The following is a 19,193-nucleotide window of genomic DNA, read 5'->3' on the forward strand; positions in this document are numbered from 1 at the left end:
CCATTTGGGGGGATAATTTGCTCTCTGATACCCTTGTTTTCCCTAGTTTTTAGTCTCTAGGTTCTATGTAAATAAGAATGGTATAATGTTTGCAAGAAAATTTTATGAATTTAAGCACTGAAAAATAGAATCTTATAACTTTGGAAGGGATATAAAGATCCCCTACCTTTAGGAAAGTGACACTTTAGTCAGCCAGAAAGAAAAAGTGAGCTGTTTTAAAAGACTTCCACCAAAGGAGTTTCCACAACATTCTTGATGTCTCATTTAAGGAATTCTTTATTATATCTCACCGAAAATCCACTTGCTGTCACAAACTGTTTATATTCCTTATCACTGAGAAGCATTTACATAGCTCCTTGCTTATACATGAAACACTGTAGGACCAAGTCTCTTTGTTTAGCATATGGCCCAACATGTTAAGGGTTGCTCTGTAACACTCAGAAGAAAAACCTTAAAGAAACACATTTTGTGTTTCTTTAACATTTTTAAGAATAAGTAAGAATAAGTGAATTTCAGAGGTGTGAAGAGCATTGATTAGCTGTGAGTTACACGTCTAGACTGTGGTGCCTGTGAAAGTCATCACCTTTTCCTCATCATTTCTGCTTCTGTGTAGTTTGTCTTCAGGTTGAGAACAGCTGGCTGCCATCTTCTCTGTAAGATCATTTTTTGTCACTTCTCTTCTTCTTTTAAAGGCTGCAAATAGTTCCAGTTCCTTTCATCTTTCTTCAGAGGTTTTATTTTTTCATCCTGTTAATCGTCTTTGAGTCTCTTTTGAATTCCCTCCAAGTTTTATTTTTCCTTAACATTCCTTTTCAGTTTAGAAGTACAAAGCTGGATGCAGTGCCCTGAGAGTTTCTGATCACCTTTGAGTGTCATGAGAAGATGATTTCACACTTGTACCTGTGCCAGAATCCATTTCATATCACCTTAGATTATGTGTGCTTTCCAAAACTGTACTCATGTGGTGCTGACTGCCTGTCAGATTTTTATCTCCTGTGACCTTGATCTTTTCCTCTTATGTTTATTTATAACTTGTACATTAATCATCTTTTATTTGTGGAGTTTATTTTTCTTGGCTGGATAGATTGCTTTGCACTGTCCTCACTGAAATTCATTGCCTTTCTTTTTCTGATTACTTCACCACTTACTCAATGTCATTTCTATTCTTCCAGTATGCCCAGCCCATGGGCTTCCATTGCCTGTGCTATCCCAGTCAGTGATGCAGATGTTAAAAAAAGAAGGGTAGAGACAGTGTCCTCGAAATGATGGCAGAACATGATGTGTTGATGTTTCTCAAAATTTACTCTAATGAGCAGCCAGGCTGAGTGGTAGAGGGCTGTCTGTGTTCCCCTCCTTTCATGCTTTTTATGCTCCTAGGATCTGTTCCTCTCACCACCAAAGTTTGGTGCCTCCATCACCACACAACTGTGCTAAGGAACAAAGAAAGCTTTGTCAGAGCAATTCATCTTGCACGCTGCTGTCAGATTTAATTTTTTTCACTGCCTTGTTCATATCTTTCCCTGTTCATAACTTTCAGTGGCTCCCCAACACCACTGAATTAAAAATAGCTTTCTCGTCCGGCATTCGAGGCACATTTTGGCCCCAGCTTCCCTTTCTGGTCTGATTGCCTGTAACTATTTGTCTAAAAATGAACCACTTGCCATTCTCTCACACTTTCTGAGGCCTTGGTTTGTCTGCATTGTTTGCTTAGAACACTCTGACCAAAAAAAAAAAAAAAAGGTCCCTGGCAGTCCAGTGGTTAAGACTCTGTGCTTCCACTGCATAGGGCATGGGTTCGATCCCTGGTTGATCCCACAGGCCATGTGGCATGGCCAAAAAAAAAAAAAAAAAGCACATGCTGACACTTTTCCATCAGATTTTTGTCTGTTAACACCATTTAAGACCAGTGTCTTTCATGTTCCTTTCTTTGTGGATTTCTCCATCTAGATATGATCTTTCCTTCTCACCCTCCCTTATACTCCTGAGGGTACTTATTATATTTTGTCTTTTGTTATAACTAGTCTTTAGAAATAACCATGCTTTTCTTAACCTTCCTGGTAGACTGTAGCTTTTTTTTTAACAACTGTCTCTTCCTCATCTTGGTAACTTTGGATATACCTCCTAGTATGTATTTGCATAAGTAGATGCATAAGAAAATACATTTTTGCTTATAGTATTTATGGGTATGTGCCAAATAAATGAACTATATATCAGTTTCAGCATATTATATGATATATTTGATTTAAATTCTGTTGTAAGCTCCTTACTTGGTAACAGACTGGTAGTAGAGTTTGGACTGGCAGCTGGTATATACACTTTGAGTAGCATTGTTATAGTCTACTTTTTCACCCTTAAAAAAATTCTAGAAGGAATTAAAAGTTTATATCAATTTACTGCATTAGTCATTAAACAAAAGTTGTTAAATGCAGCAATTGCTTGATTGCATAATTAAAATTTACTCTAAAAGCCCTTTTATAATGGACTTTTATTGTTTTCTAGAAATTACCCAACTCTGGCTAATATCGAAAGGAAGAAAAAGTTAAAAATTGAAAAGGAAAAGAGGGGAGCAGTGTTGACAACGACACAGTATGGGTAAGTTCCTTAAAATTGCTTGCACCCTCAATGCTTATTTTAAATGCATGTATGTACTTATAAATAGTAAAAAAGAGCATACACCCAAATCCTAAAACCTCTGTACTTTCAATTCTGAAATCTTTGCTTTTGTAACTTTTTTACTTAAAAATTTTAACATTATATTTTAAAATAAGTAGTACCCTACATTTATGTGGTTTTCAAAACGATTTACAGTAACAAGTCTCTTCTGTCTTTGTATCCTAGCTAAACAGATCTCCTTCCCAGAGGCAACCCATTTTATCTTTCTAAAGATATTTCATCTTTATATAGCACATAGATAATAGTCTTTTTTTCCTTTTTTGATACGATTGTACATCTTGCTTTTTTTAGCCAAATAATATACCTGGAGATTGTCCTATATTGACATATAAACAAGACTCCTCATTCTCTGAGGGTGTGTAAGAAGCATAAGAATATCCCATAGGGTCTTTTTTTTTTTTTTTTTTTTAAACAATTCTCTATTGACAGACATTTAAGTTTTCACCAATCTTTTACTAATAAAAAGTTGCTATTATTGCCCTGTACATACATTTTACACATGTGCAGATATTTCTGAGCATGGATTCCTAGAAGTGGTTTTGCTGAGTCAAAAGGCACGTGTATTTATAATATTGATGGATAACTGCTAAATACCTATCACAGAAGCTATTGTAGTTTACCCTCCCACCAGCAGTATATGAGACATCCCATTTTCCCCAATGCCTCACATTCATAGAAGTTTTTCCATTTTGTTTTGTATTGAAGTGTACAACTGGATGAATTTATATACGTTCACATACCTACATACCCATGTAACTTCCACACATTAATAATACATAGAACATCTTTACCTCACAAAGGTTTCTCTCTTAGGCCCTCCTTAGTTCTATGCCTCCCCACAAAGGTAACCTCTTTTCTGATTTCTATCATCATAAATTTATTTTACCTGTTCTTAGAACCTTGTATAAATGGAATCATATAGTGTGTCTTCTTTAGTGTATAGTTTCTGTGGCGCAAAATTATCTTGTGAGATTCATCCGTATTGTTGTGTATAGCTGTAAATCCATTCTTATTGCTATATAGAACTTAATTGTGAGAATATATATTCATTCTACTATTGGGCATTTGGATTGTTTCCAATTTGGGCTATTATGAATAAAGCTGCTATGAACATTCTTTTAAGTGTCTTTTGTGGACATAAGTACTTGTTTCTTGTTTACATTGGCCATATACACACACACACTAGGTCATACTAGATATTTAGTTATAATAGATATAGTCAAACAGTTTTCCAAAACACTTGTACTAATTTATACTCCTACTGACTCTGTATCTAATTGCTGTGTGTCCTGGTCAATGCATAGTATTGTTATACCTTTTCCTCATGTTATACCATTTCCCTCATGACTAATGATGTTGGACATCTTTTTATATGCTTATCCGTCATGTCGATATTCTCTTGTGAAGTGCCAGTTCAAGTCTTTGATCATTTTTTTTGGCGTTTTTTTAAATTTATGTGTAACATAGACAAAATTATTTAAGTTAATAAATTTTTAAGGAATTTCACGTGTTCTGATTGTTTCTACTGCCAATCACCTTAGTTCCTCCAAACTCATAATCTTCAAGATAAAATAGCCCTTTCAAAAAGAAGTTGTTATGTTAGCCCACAATTCTTTTAGTTGGGCTTCTTTGATCTCCAGGGGAATATGAACACACTTCAAAATTCCACACGTGTAATCTTTGGGATCCAATTTCCTCAAGCGATTTACTTTAGGACCATGTTTAGGGTCAGGAGATGGACCTGCTTGGTTCTGAATTTGACATCCTCTAAAAATGTGTTAGGTTCAAATCATATTCACTCTTAAGCCATCACACCCTAGAACAGTACAGATCATTGGAATATGCCAATACCTTTTTAAAATCCAAACACTGTGTTCAAGATAAAAGCTTAAAAAAAGAAGCCATCTTTGTTTCATGTCAACATTAAAATTACAGTACTAAATCAATACAGCTGATAATTTAAAAGCTTAAGATATGAGGGAAATTATCAGCTCTATAGTCCTGGAAGCAATCTTTATGTTTATGAAGACACCCCCATCACTTGATTCTCTTTTAGGTATCATGTTCCTTCTTACCTGTATCAAAACTCATACTGAACAATGAGTTCTGGGTTGCAAAAGAGGATTTATTTTTGCCCCTGTCTAGAAGTCTTTGTCCAGAAATTAGACAAACACAAGTGCTATTGACCACTTTTTAACTGGGTTGCTTTTCTTGATTAGTAGGGGTTATTTACTTAGATACAAATCCTTTTTTGCGTAGAGTATAGGTAGTGCAGATATATATAGTCTTGCAATTTGTGGCTTGCCTTTTTACCCTTAATAGGTGTCTTTTTTTTTTTTTTTTCTCCATATAATAGTCTTAACTACTCAGATATCTGGGGTCAGCTGGGGGTTATCTGGTGATCTTGACAAGGCTTAGTCACAGCTGGGGGTTTATTAGCTGATGGTTGGGGTGCCTATATAGTTACTATTCGTGGTACTCCTCATTCTTTAGCGTAGATCCATCTTTCCATCTGATACCATTTTCCTTTTGCCTGAAAGACTTCCTATAACATTTCTTGTAGTGAGGGTCTGCTGGAGATGACTTCTTTCAGCTTTGTGTGTCTGAAAAGATCTTTATTTTACCTTCCTATTGGAAAGATATTTTTGCTAGATACGTAATTCTAGGTTAACAGTTTTCTAAAAATTTTATAGTATTTTAAAGATGTTGCCCCATTGTTTTCTTATTTGCATTGTTTCCAAGAGAAATCTGCTGTCATCATTTTGTTCCTCTATATAAAATACCTTTTATCTCTGACTGCTTTTAAGATGTTCTCTTTCTCACTAGCTGTGAGCAATTTGATTATTATGTGCCTTGGTATTATTTTCTTACTTTGTTTTATTGTCCATTGAGGGTATATGTAATGAACCTTTTTTTTTTTTTTTTTTTTTTTTTTTTTTTTTTTGTGGTATGCGGGCCTCTCACTGTTGTGGCCTCCCCTGTTGCGGAGCACAGGCTCCGGACGCGCAGGCTCCGGACGCGCAGGCTCAGCGGCCATGGCTCACGGGCCCAGCCGCTCCGCGGCATATGGGATCCTCCCAGACCGGGGCACGAACCCGTATCCCCTGCATCGGCAGGCGGACTCTCAACCACTTGCGCCACCAGGGAGGCCCTGAACCTTTTTTTTTTTAAATGGTCTTTGTTTTCCTATGCATAGTTTACGTAAGTATGTGCTCACATAAGTATTTGTTTTCCTCCTAAGAGTAGTAATTGCTGTGGTTTGAGAGGGCACTTGATTTGGGCTAGCTGTGAAATTGTGCTTGGTCTGTGATCTTTAAGTTTATCCTCCTGTAATGTGAAGAGAGTAATACCTCTCTAATCTATTTCAAGGAGTTACCATGAAGTTTAGACAAAAACCATGAAGTTTAAACAGGAAACAAGGTAGCATATTTGTAAAAGCGTCAGAAACTTTAAGGCTACTTACAATTAAGTAGATAAGAGTTAATGCACTTTGTAAAGTCTAAGGAAAGGAACATTTTATCTTAATGTATAATAGGAATGAAAGAATGCTGCCAATTAAATTCACTTACTGTAGATTGTACAACATAGCCCAGTTTCAGAGGGATTACATTATGGGAGGAAATGTGCAATTTGGAATTGATAAAGTATGGTATATTGTGGTATGTTATCCTTTTAAAGTTCTACTTTGGAAGCCATTGAATTTATTTTATTCTGGTCTCTTTAATGTACTAGGTGACAGGTGATTGACAGCTAAATTTCTTTTGCATTCAGTAATCTTTTTCGAATTTTTCTTGAAAGGTCAGTGGCTTTTATATTAAGAATTGCATTTTTCTTACTCCAGCAAGATGAAGGGGATGGCCAGACATTCACAGACGGCAAAAATCAGAAGTCCTGGCAAACGTCACAAATGGAAAAATGGTCATGCTGGACAGAGAGCAGCCATTGGGTCAGGCAATCCCTTGTGTGATTCAAACCCTGAAAGTACACCAGAGGCAAATTCAGACCCTCTGGGTGTTTTGGTAAACACCGATTCCGGTAAGCTAAATAAGAAAACACCGTGTTTTTAAGAGTATAGCCAGTGATGCAGAAATTGATTCTTCACATCCTTGTTTGGGGAGAGTTTAATGGCAAAAAATGTAAAAAGGGAGAATGATGCTTTTGTTCTTAATAGGAGTGTTTTGTCAAAAACCTTGTTTAAAGAAACTTTTTCTGAATCTTGGGAATGAATGCATGAGGCAGGCAGAATGTGGGAGAAATTATATTTATTGGATAATTTCCTTAGTATCATATAATCTTGGAAATTTTCTTAAGATTATTTTGAATGTATAGATGTTGTGGATTCAGATTTGCACCATTATGTGAATTTTCCCACCTAGAAAGCAGGAATTCCAATGGAAGCCAGTATTTATGCTGCTCAGCATGAACATGGTCTCTTTGGGTAAATAATGTTAATTCCATATATTTAAATAATACTGTTCTTCCTCAGAGCATAGAATATATTTATGTGTGTTTATTGTTTTTTCTTAAATTTCTTCTAGAATTTAGGAGATAAGTTTACTCTTGCTTATAAGTTGAGAAATTAAAGGACCAAAATGTTGCTGTCACAGAAAGACACCGCTAAGGCTTCATTTCTCTTCTGAAAAATAAAAACGTTTATGTAAATATTTTACCACCTTTCCTTCTAATAACGATGTGAGGCTTTATCCAGTTGCTAGTGATTCTTCTTTTGCAAAGGGTGTTACTGATGTTACATTGCAGGTTTGCTAGCAGGCTCTGCTCAGCTTGGGGGAAAGCGGCTTCTACGACAATCACAGATTATGTTATAAATTTATTTATTTTGGGCTGTGTTGAGTCTTCGTTGCTGCGCGCAGGCTTTTTCTAGTTGCAGCGAGCGGGGGGCTACTCTTCATTGCGGTGTGCGGGCTTCTCATTACGGTGGCTTCTCTTTGTTGCAGAGCACGGGCTCTAGGCGCGCGGGCTTCAATAGTCGTGGCTTGTGGGCTCTAGAGCGCAGGCTCAGTAGTTGTGGCGCACGGGCTTAGTTGCTCCGCGGCATGTGGAATCTTCCCAGACCAGGGGTCAAACCCATGTCCTCTGCACTGGCAGGCGATTCTTAACCACTCTGCCACCAGGGAAGTCCCATGGCAGATTACTGAATTTATGGATGGGAAGAAACAGGGGTATAACTACTTCATTGACTAAATCAGGATGGAAAAAGATCTTGGCATAAGGGAATGTTGGGCTAAGAGTGACAAGATAAAATTTAGTAGGAATAATAATAATAAATTATTTTAACACCAACTAACACTTACTGAGTAAGGTATTGGGTTGGCCAAAAAGTTCGTTTGGGTTTTTCCGTAACATCTTAAGAAAAACCCAAACGAACTTTTTGGCCAACCCAATACTTCTGTGCTCTAAATGCTTTGTATATATTAGCTCTTTTCCTCCTGACAACGTTTTACGTATGTACAGATGCTACTTCCATTTTCGAACCAAGGAACTTAGAGTGAGTAATTTACCTTAGTCATGCTGCTAATTAATGGCAGAGCCAGAATTAGAATTTAGGTGTCTAACTCCTAGTATACTATACTACCTCTACACATGGAGTCTGAATTTGGCCAAAAAAATATTGTAGGAGTCTAGGATAGTTAAGATGTGGGAGAGAGTTTTAAAAAGGCATCTTATGCTTGCTGCTAGCAAGGCAAAGACAGAAGACATTTTGGGCCAGGGCTGAATTTACTCTTGGGCACTGATTTTTTTTCCTTCAAAAAATGTTGGAGAGAGCCCACATACTTCTTCAAACTTACAGTTTGTGACCTTGATGATGAAATACAATCTGTACCTAAATATAAACTTCCATGTCATTAAAATACTTGAAACACAAATGTGAAGACTACTGTTATAAACAGTGTTACTAATTTGAAAATTACATAATTCTTCCCTTTATGCAATTTTCTAAGTGAACATTTGAAGGATTCTGTAGCACTGAATACTCTGTTTTTGCATTGTTAGCTTTGGTTGGGTAATTCTGTTTTCTCGTTTTTAAAGAAGTGTTTCAGTGTATCAATCTGGTGAAACACTAACAAAAAGATGAGTATATCTTGCTTCTATTTGTATCTAGATCTTCAAGAGACACCTTAGACCTGAGAAACAATAGTTAAATGCCTTTCATCCTCATGGTAGAAAGCATTCAGTCAGATCTACGAGCAGTTGAATGAGAGATAGCAAGTAATTTTGTTTTGGCTTAATGTTGAAACGCTTACCTATTCTGAAGGTCAGAGATGAAAATGTAAGTCTTGAATAATAATAAAGAATCCTAAAAGTAAGCTGTAAATTTATAATATTGTTCTTTGAGGAAATCAAAATACCAACAATCAAATTATGGTAGCTTAATTTTGTAGGAAAGATTCCATTTAAATTTATGTTATTCTTTCCCTGGGATTTCTTCTGGACTTTCACATTTTCCAAATCAATGTTTCAGAGTGTTGGTTTTTCAGCTTTCCACTCCAGGTATAGCTACAGAAAACTGCATGTACCATTTTTTCACATGCCCTAGATATTCTCAGATTCTCAGCTTTCCAATTTATCAGTTTTACCTTGATTGGAGGCAGCTTCCTTCACATGGGCCAGAGCCAATCAACCTTCATCAAGATCTAGTTGTGCTTGTTATTCAAGTTGTCGGTGGCAGGGCAGCATTATGACAGTGTGGCCCTATTCATGCTCAAATGTTGCACTTGACACTTTTCAGCACTAAGGTCACTTTAAAAATGAAGATCCCAGTTTCTTTTATTTTTGCCTTTTTTGGGCTTAGAACCTTATCTAGACAGCAGCATTCACATTTAGACAAGATAGTAGTTGTTGAGAATCTCTATAAACCTCATGTCACGTTTAGAAAATCACTGCCTGAGCCCACCTTTTTTTGATGGTAGTTGGTAGTATGTGAACCCTCATTAATCGTGTAGATGCTTTATTTATTTATTTTTAAAGATGGAGAATTTCTAAATTAAATTTAATTAATTAATTAATTTATTTTTGGCTGCACTGGGTCCCCACTGCTGCGCGTGGGCTTTCTCTGGTTGTGGTAAGCAGAGGCTACTCTTCGTTGCGGTGTGCACGCTTCTCATTGCGGTGGCTTCTCTTGTTGCGGAGCACAGGCTCCAGGCGCACGAGCTCGGTAGTTATGGCTCGCAGGCTCTAGAGCACAGGCTCAGTAGTTGTGGCACACAGGCCCAGCTGCTCCACAGCATGTGGGATCCTCCCAGACCAGGGCTTGAACCCATGTCCCTTGCATCGGCAGGTGGACTCTTAACTACTGCGCCACCAGGGAAGTCCCTGTGCAGATACTTTCAATTGGGAATGGACATTGTTTCAAAAGGAAAGCCCGTCATTTGGAGTCTCAGCTTCTGAGTGTTGAGTGTGGCCTGTTGTCACTGGATTTCCTTGGTGGTGCTCAGCTCTTGGTTAAATACAGCATGTTCTGTGGCTTTCCTGGCCCGTGGTTTTAACAAGTATTGTCTGGGCTAGAAGGAAAGCAGCTGGTCAGTAATGTGTCCTTGAGCATCACTGACTAAAGTGCCTCAGTGTTCACAAAACAAAGGATCCAGTTTGTTAGTCATTCATTATAACAAATATAGCTCTTGTCATAGAACCCTGGGACATCAGTCTAACTATGCATCGAGGTAAGCTAGATGGCTTCTGTTGTTAAAAAGGTAGACATTCAAGTAAGAAAGTAAGCTGGCCTAGCACATCAGAAATCATGAATGCCCATTGTTAAATACCTGGTTTTGAGGTTTGGAAACTATAAACCAAAGTTCCCATTGTTTTAGAGTGAGTTTTTCAAGATACAGCTTTTTCTTTGTGAGAATTTATAAATCTTCTTGGGGTTACAGCATACAATTGTGCTTTGTTCCATAAAGGCAGTAGGGGAAAAGAGGTATTCATTTGTATGAACTCCTAGCTCTTACCCTTGGGAAGGCAGTTAAGTGTAGTGAGCTTTGTGACACTCCTCGTAATGAGTACACCAGCCCCTCACGTTGTGGTTTTAATGTATGTCTCAAATTCTTTGCTCAGGAGGTGGAGCTTAATTTCCCTCCCCTTGAATGTGGGCTGGACTTAGTGACTTGTTTCTAGGAATAGAATAATGAAAGAGCAGAAGAGTAACATTATGGTGGAGACTACCAAGGGATCGTGGTTAATATCACCCGTAATAGGTTGAGATGTACCCCCTGATATATGATGAGAAGGTCACTACCTCAAATCCACAGCCTCAGTCTAATCATTAGAAAACATCAGACAGACCCAGCTGAGGGATGGATATTCTACAATAACTGACTGTAGTCTTTAAAACAGTCAAGTTCATGAAAGGCAAGGAAATACTGAGAAGTTGTCACAGATTTGGAGAAGACACAGATCAAGGAGTCATGGTGATTGAATGTGATGTGATATGGTGGATTGAATCCTAGAAGAGAAAAAGGACATTAGTGGAAAAACTGGTGAACTTACATTACAGTCTGTAGTTTAGGTAGTAGTACTATTCCAATGTTAATTTGTTAGCTATGGTAAATGTACTGTGGTTTGTAAGATGTTAATAGTAGGGGAAGCTAGGTGAAGGGTATATGGAACTTCTTGGTACTATCTTTGCAACACTTGTGAATCTAAAATTGTTTCAAAATATAAAGTTTAGAAAAAAAGGGAGCCAGGAAAGGGATGATATGTAGGCCAGTTAAAGCTGTGTGGTCCACTTCTTGAATTGAATTGTGAGGAAACACTTTCCTCCAGGTTTTATTTTCCTATGTTTTCTTCTATTCATTTCTGATTACAAAAATAATGCAGAAAATGTGAGGAAAAAACTGAAAAGCAAAATAAAAAACAATCTACTTACAGACAGCCACTGCTCACGTTTTGTTTTATATCCTTCAATATTTTTCTTATACACATGTATGTGATTTTTTAAGAAAAATGGAATCATTTTATTGAAAAGAAAAAAGAATAAGCTCTGAATCCAGACAAAATCAGGTTTCTTTTGTGGCACCACCTCGGCATAGCTCTATCATTCTGTACCAGTTAGCCTTTTTGGACTTGTCCTTAACTCATTCATGCAAGAGTTTGTTCTTCAAATATTTCTTGAGCACTTATGTACTGTTCTAGGCTCTGAGGATACAGTACTGAACAAAGCCAAACCCCTTCTCTCCTGTACCTTATGTTCTGCTTGGGGCAGCTTCAGTAAATAGGGGTTGATATCCTTCATAACGATGAGTAAAGCTAAGGAAAAGGATAGAGAACGGCAGCTGGAGAAAGGGGTGTGCTGTTTTATATAATCAGCAACGGCATCTGTATGATAAGGCGACATTAAGAAATCTGAGTAAAATTAGGGGCTGAGACCTGAGGGGAGAGTTTTCCAAGCAGAGAAAGCAACAAGTGTGAACACCCCATGGTGAGAGCATGCTTTGTGTATTCAGGGAACAGCAAGGTTGGAGTGGAGTAAGCCAGGAAGAAAGTGGTGAAGGATCAGATCAAGTAGGGTCCTGTAGGCAGCAAAGGACTTGGGACTTTACTCCAAGGTTGAGCAGAGAGGTGATGTGATGTGTTAAGGTGGAGAATGGACTGCAGAGGTGGGCAGGTCATATCAGGGTGTCCTTTCAGGAGGCCGCTAGAACTGTCCAGGTAGGAAATGTTGACTGGGACTGGGATTATAGAAGTGAAGTGATGAGGAGGAGTATGATTCTGGATATATTTTCAAAATAGAGCTGACTGTACTTGTTGCTAGATTGGACATGGTATGTGAAAAAGAGAAGAGTCAAGGGTGATTGCTAGGTTTTGGCGTAACCATGTAGAAGAGCTGGCGTTTATTGAGATGGAGACTACTGGCAGGCATGTTTGGAGGAGAAATCAAGTGCTTGTTTTTGGACATGTTAACCTTTGAGATGCCTGTTTGATACCCAAGTAGAGATGTTGAATAGCAGTTAGGTTATTCTGGAGTTTAGGGGATAATTGAAGGCTGGAGGTATATATTTGTGATTTACCAGCACCTAGATAGTACTTTGAGATAAAATGAGATCATAAGAGGAGGAGGAGGAGGAGGCATAAAGAGAAAAGTTTGCTGAGGATTGGACCCAGGGACACTCAAGAATTTTGAAGTTGGCCAATGAAGAGAATTTAGTAGGGAGACTGGGAAAGGAGAGCCAAGTGAAAGGTTTCTGGAAGCCAAGTGAAGGAAATGTTTTTAAAAGTAAAACATGACTACAGTTGGCCCTTGAACAGTTTGGGAGGTTAGGGGCACCAGCCCTCCACGTGGTCGAAAATTCAAGTGTAACCTGTAGTCTGCCTTCCATGTGATGCAGTTCTTCTGTATCCACAGTTCCGAATCCATGGATTCAACCAACTGCAGATCAGTTTCAATAGTATTTACTATCGAAAGATATCTGTGCATAAGTGGACCCATGAACTTCAAGCCCGTGTTGTTCAAGGGTCAGTTGGACTGTCAGATGTCGTCACTAAGTTAAATAAGATGAGCACCAACAAGTATTCCTCTTTGGCAACACAGAGGAATCCAGTGAACTTGGAAGAAAAAGGTTCACTGGTGTAGTGGGCCTGAAAGACAGATTGGAGTAGATTCTGGAGCCTGTCAGATAGCTGTAGGAAATTTCAGGCCTGGGTATTCCCTGGTGAATTATATAAATAGTTATTTGGGGTTTTGCTGTGAAAGGGAACAGAGAAATGGGCTATAGCTGGAAGACATTTATTAACATTCTTGACCAGAGAGACATGTTGGTAAGATGACTTAATTTTAAGAAGAGGACTTTATATATCTGTAGGAGATATTCTAGCCCACTAGTTAAGAATTGGGATTTGGAATCAGATAGCCAGAATTTAAACTTGACCCATGTGTTCTATAGATTTGTTACCTGAAGGATCATCCAGTTCAGATTCTCTGAATTTTGGTTTCCTCACCTGTAATTAATAGTGAAAGCAGGGCTTCCCTGGTGGCGCACTGGTTAAGAATCTGCCTGCCAAGGTAGCCCTGGTCCGGGAAGATCCCACATGCCGCGGAGCAACTAAGCCCGTGCGCCACAACTACTGAGCCTACGCTCTGGAGCCTGTGAGCCACAACTACTGAAGCCCACGCTCCGAGAGCCGTGCTCTGCAACAAGAGAAGCCACCATGATGAGAAGCCCACCTACTGCAACAAAGAGTAGCCCCAGCTCGCCACAACTAAAGAAAGCCCATGCACAGCAACAAAAACCCAATGCAACCAAAAAAAAAAAAAAAATAGTGAAGGTGATACTTCATAAGGATTAAATGAGCTCATGCTTTTAAAGAGCATTATATAGTCAACTGTATTGTACTTTTTCGTGCCTCTCTTTGGGTCTTAAAAGGACATACTACAGTTTGGTACATCAGCATTCAAACAATGAGATGACCAGTGTCTATACTAATATTGTTGCAGATTCTGTTTTATCCACTAGTAACTTATATATATATATATATATATATATATATAACTGCATATTTTCCTTGCCCGTTATTAATTCAGGAGAAAAGGTAATAAGTTAGCTAAAAATTGACAAGGAGCAGTTTTTGGAGGGTCTGCTGCTGGGCAGTGTGGGTTGGTGGAGGAGAGAGGATTTAACTTCATCCACCAGAAGGTGGTAATTCCATACTCACAAAGAAGTTTCCTCCTGGCATGTTTTGGTTTCCCTTGGACTGACTTAGTAAACGTTAAGTACTATCTTGAAACATTTCATATTGGTTGTGGGTTGAGTTGGTTCATTACACAGACAGGTTACTTACTGTCTTCATTCTTCAGTCAGGCGTTACTGACTTGTTTAGAATAGATGTAATACATTTTGAGAGCTGCCAAAAATAAACATAATAGGTGGTGTCTGGGGGCTATAGCTAGGCTTGCTGGGTCTGATCAAACACTTTACCTTTGGCAGGCTCTTAGTACTTGGTAAATTCTCATAGTTGGCTTGTTTACTTAAGTTCTTAGAAGTTCTAAATAATAAAAATTTGGGGCAGGTTCAGTTCAGCGTAACTCTTTGTGCCTTTAGCTATAGAATGGTTGAAACGTTATATGTGCCCTCTAACCCAGTCTTAAAAACAACAAAAAGAGTGGATATTTTATTTATTCTAAATCTAATTTTCAGAGTCTGTGATCCTAATGCAGTGAAGTCAAATAAATTTATGGCCTTCCTGCTACCTTAATAAAATTAATTAATAGCCTAAATAAAATAAAATAATAACAAAGACTGTCTAGTTAATTTAGAGAAGGCCCAAGTTCCATAACCTGTGAAGCATGGTAAGAAGTCGTGAGTCGTGTATAGCTTCCATTTGCCCCTCTGTTTTCTCTTTGGGGCATATAGCTTATCTGACCATAAAAATTTAAACCAAGGGGAAATTTTTTGCGTCTCCTGGATTTCATTTTTGAGAAGATTGAGGAAATGATCAGAAATGACTTTCTTTTCACTAACACATGAGGGAGTGGGGGGCTGTCAGCTTTCTTTTTTATGGTTGTCGATATTTTTGGTGTACAGTTTTACTCTTCGGTCTTTCTATTCCAGAGTCTGATAAAGAGGAGAAACCACAAAGTGCTGTCATACCTAAGGAAGTGACACCAGCCCTGTGCTCCCTAATGAGCAGCTATGGCAGCCTCTCGGGGTCCGAGAGTGAGCCAGAAGGTAAGTCATGGCCTCAGTTGTTACGGTTAGGTTTGTTTCGTTGCTTTTTGCCTTTGATGTACACTATGCATCAGTAGCATCCTTTCATGTGTATGTATCTGAGGACACGTTGTGTCATGCACATTCTTTGATCCTCCAGTTCCTTCTTCATTTGATTCAGAAGTTAACATGGGATGAAATGAAGTGGGAGAAATGGGGAAATGTATTGCTCCTCTAGGAGAAAAGGGCAAACAATAATGAAAGAATAGGAAGGGGAAGAGATAATATCCACTAGTGAAATTAAAGAAAATTCTAAAAGATATAGTGAAGAGGGTTAATTACTTCTCTCTACTCTCAAGAACCCTTGTCTTAACATGTTTTGCACCTTTAGTAGGTGGAGCGAGGTCCTTTGTGACAAAGAGGATAATAACATTCCTTACATGTATATGGAGCATTGCTCTTTATAGAGCTCATTTACCTAAATTATCTAGGTACAGTAACCCTGTACTTGCGTTGCATTCGCCTGTGTATGTACTTTAAAGGTTGAGAGACACGGAGTCCTTTATATAGTCTTTCTGAGAAGTTAACATTGTTCAGGATACGTGTGTTAACCTTTAAAGATGATAATAAACCAGCTCAATCACTAGCGTCTCTTTTAGGGCCACTTAAAAGAGCTGCAAGTAGGCTTGGCAGTATGGCAGTTCTTAACCCAAGGTTCATATCAGTAATCCAGCATTTGTTTAGTGAATAAGCATGTGTCCTATTGTGCCTGTGTACCTGACTCTGCGTGGTCATTTTATCTAGGCTTCACCAGCCAACCATGAGAGAATTCATGAGTGTGTGTCTCAGATATGTAATCACAGTAGGGGCTGTACTCAAGAATAGAGGGTCTTAAAAGTGAATATGTAGGATGAAGGGAAGGTTTGAATGTAATTGGATGAAATTGGCAGGACTTTTAATGTTGGCTAGGTTAGAGAAAATCAATGTTTGTGTAGTTGAGATGTTGAAGGAAGGGTTGGGCTTTAATACGAAAGTTAAGGTTTAGATCTATCTATAACAGGAATTTTTTTTCCTTTTTTCCTTTTACTATGGTAACTGGCTAAAAGCTAGTTGAATTTTGAAATATAAACTACTTTGGCTTTATCAGAGTATTCCTTAGCAGGTGGTTGCCTCTTCTTATTTTTTTTTTAATCTTAAGAAAAACAGTATTTATTTCTTTACTCTTGTTTCCATTATACCGATATGAAGATGAAGTTATTCTTTAAACACGTATTACATTTCCTGCTTATCATTTGTATTTATGACAGGTGATAGCAAAGAGAGCTATTACCAGATTACTGAATCCCATAAAAACAAGCTGTACTAATGCTTTCTTCTCTCATTCCTAAGATAAAACATTTTATACTCATGTCTTCATTTTGAGGCTGCCACTATTTTTTAAATTAGAAGGAAGAAAGGAAACTGAAAGGGATCTTTGAGGTTTCAACCCTCCATTTTATAGACCCTTAAGCTTCAAGAGGGTAGGTTTGCAAAGCTAGTATATGGCAAAGCTGATGTAAAGCTTAGGTTTAGGGACTTAAATGTCTAAAGAAGCCAACTATATTGCCTTCCATTACAGTCTTTCTTTGCGTGGCATTTGCTTTCTTCCTGCACAGTAATGCATAGCTTTTCTTTTCTAGTACATAACAGAAGATGTTGTCTGTTAAAAGATATATTTGATTTTGTATGAATTCATTTTGACTAATTGTCTGAAATGTCCTGCCTTAAGGAAAAAGTCCTTGCTTCACATTCCTAAGCCTTAAGAATTATTTTATGTAATTTGAATTCAGCTTTATTAAGCCATCCAGGTCACTAGCAAATTTCTAGCTTTCAGTGTTAATTCTGGGCTATAGGATAGGATAGGATATTGACACAGAGGGACTTCAAGATAAATAAACCAAGGAAATAAAGTGAGCCTTCTCTGAACCATGAAGTAGCACCTAGAAGGCTGCTTATTTAAGTGGGTTCTAAATGGAGAGAAGCAGTCTGATTCTTTCTCACAGATTTTAGTGACCGTATTTTCATGTTTAAGACCTGTCTTAACTTAGGAATTAACATAGAAGTGTGTAGAGGATCTTAAACATGAATAGTGCTTTTCCAGAATGAATTTTAAACAAGGAAAGAGTCCTTCCAGAAAGACTGAGCAAAAGAAGAGGCTATATACTTGGTTCTGGGGCTGTCAGAATCATTAAGATATAAATAGGAAAGAAAATTTCAGTGAGCAGTATTTCCAGACGTTTTATCTATCCTGGGTCTTGCATGTTAGTTTTTTGTTTTTGTTTGCGCCATGTGAGAAAGAAGTTAAGCACAGTTTTGCAACTCGCCAAAATTGTTTTGTTTCTTCAAACAGGTTTGACTATGATTGAGGGACCTCCATACTTACTGAAAATTGATTCAAAAGGCCACAAACAAAAAAGAGTGATTTAGGTTTGAAAAATCTCAGTGGCTATGTTTTAAATCTATTTGGATTGATAAATATTACATTAAAATATGATACTAAGCCGGAAAATGTTGTGAACCTCAGAAACATATAAGTGGTCCCAGTTCCTCATTCCTTAGCAGGGAATTGACAATATAGGCTCTGAGTCATTTGACATTTTTATTCCTGGATTGGGAGAGCAATACTTGAAGGGAAAGGGAATAATAGAAAATAGTGCCCTAGTTTTTCTTTTTTGCCTTTAATTATTATTCCCATAGTTTTGAACTCTGCAAACCACTTGTGAATTCTTAGCTCCATTGTTTTATGGTTATATTTCTCTTCTTTTCCTCTTTTCCCCATTAGTTTGAAGGCACATTAAAATCACTATCAGGGCAAATTCTTATATAGTGCTTACTCTGTTTCGGGCACTGTTTAATGTGCTTTACTCATTTAATTATTGCAGAAACCTCATGAAGTAGGTGCCATTACTTATGAGGAAATTTAGGCAGAGATAAGTAGCTGCTCCAAGGTCACACAGCTAGGAAGTCTTGGATCTAGAACTTGAACCTAACAGTTTGTAACAGAGTCTGTGCTTCTAACACTTACCCTGTACTTCCTTTCAAATGTAATTTCCACATTCAGTCCTATGTAATGCTTGAATGTTGAGAGTTTTGAGGCATATGATTAGCCTGTTACACTCTTGTCCAGGCAATTGAACTCAGTTCCCGACTTCTAGAATAGAACTCTTCATATCACATCAGCCTATAATTCATGGTAATCAAAAATATAGAAAAACCATTTGGGGCTGAGAGGAGAGAATTCCTATCTTAATACTTGTGAATTTTCAACTGATTATATGGTGGTTGTTTTTTTTCCTCAATATGGTGAAATACACCGGTTGATTTTCAAATGTCAAACCAACCCTGTATTCCTGGGATAAAGTCTATTCGGTCTTGGTGTATTACCTGTTTAATACATTACTGGATTTGATTTGCCAATATTTTATTAAGGATTTTTGCATCCGTGTTCTTGAGGAATATTAGTCTGTGTTTTTCTTCTCTTATAGGCTTTGTCTGGATGTGGGATGAGTTGGGATCTGTTTCCTCCTCCTCTTTTAAGGGTTTGTGTAGAATTGCTGCAATTTTTTCTTGTTTGTAGGATTCAGTAGTGAAGCCATCTGTACCTGGCATTTTCTCTGGGGGAAGATTCTAAATTAATCAAATTTCCTTAATAGGTATGGCACTATTCAGATTTTCCACTTTTTCCTTGAGCCGATTTTGGTAATTTGTATTTTTCAAAAGAATTTGTTTCAGTTTGACCAATTGTCAAATTTATTGACATAAAGTTGTTTGTGATATTTTCTTGTGACATATGTAGGATTTATAGTGATGTTCCTTCTTTGATTC

At 37.7% G+C, this 19,193-nt stretch overlaps 1 protein-coding gene and 1 non-coding gene across 2 annotated transcripts in view; one reads left to right on the top strand and one right to left on the bottom strand.

Moving 5' to 3' along the window:
• Positions 1 to 19,193, top strand: part of NUFIP1 (nuclear FMR1 interacting protein 1) — a 39,921-nt gene that overhangs the window by 14,051 nt on the left and 6,677 nt on the right. Inside the window, exons 6-8 of the mRNA XM_060079969.1 lie at positions 2,500 to 2,592; positions 6,515 to 6,708; positions 15,234 to 15,350. Of these exons, the coding sequence (XP_059935952.1) occupies positions 2,500 to 2,592; positions 6,515 to 6,708; positions 15,234 to 15,350 (404 nt within the window). The remainder of the gene's footprint in view (positions 1 to 2,499; positions 2,593 to 6,514; positions 6,709 to 15,233; positions 15,351 to 19,193) is intronic.
• On the bottom strand, positions 4,734 to 4,854 carry LOC132477841 (small nucleolar RNA SNORA40). Its single transcript, XR_009530345.1, has one exon. It is a non-coding gene; the product is annotated as a small nucleolar RNA SNORA40 (small nucleolar RNA).

Source organism: Mesoplodon densirostris, chromosome 17 (genome assembly GCF_025265405.1).
Source record: "Mesoplodon densirostris isolate mMesDen1 chromosome 17, mMesDen1 primary haplotype, whole genome shotgun sequence".
Taxonomy (NCBI): Eukaryota; Metazoa; Chordata; class Mammalia; order Artiodactyla; family Ziphiidae; genus Mesoplodon; species Mesoplodon densirostris.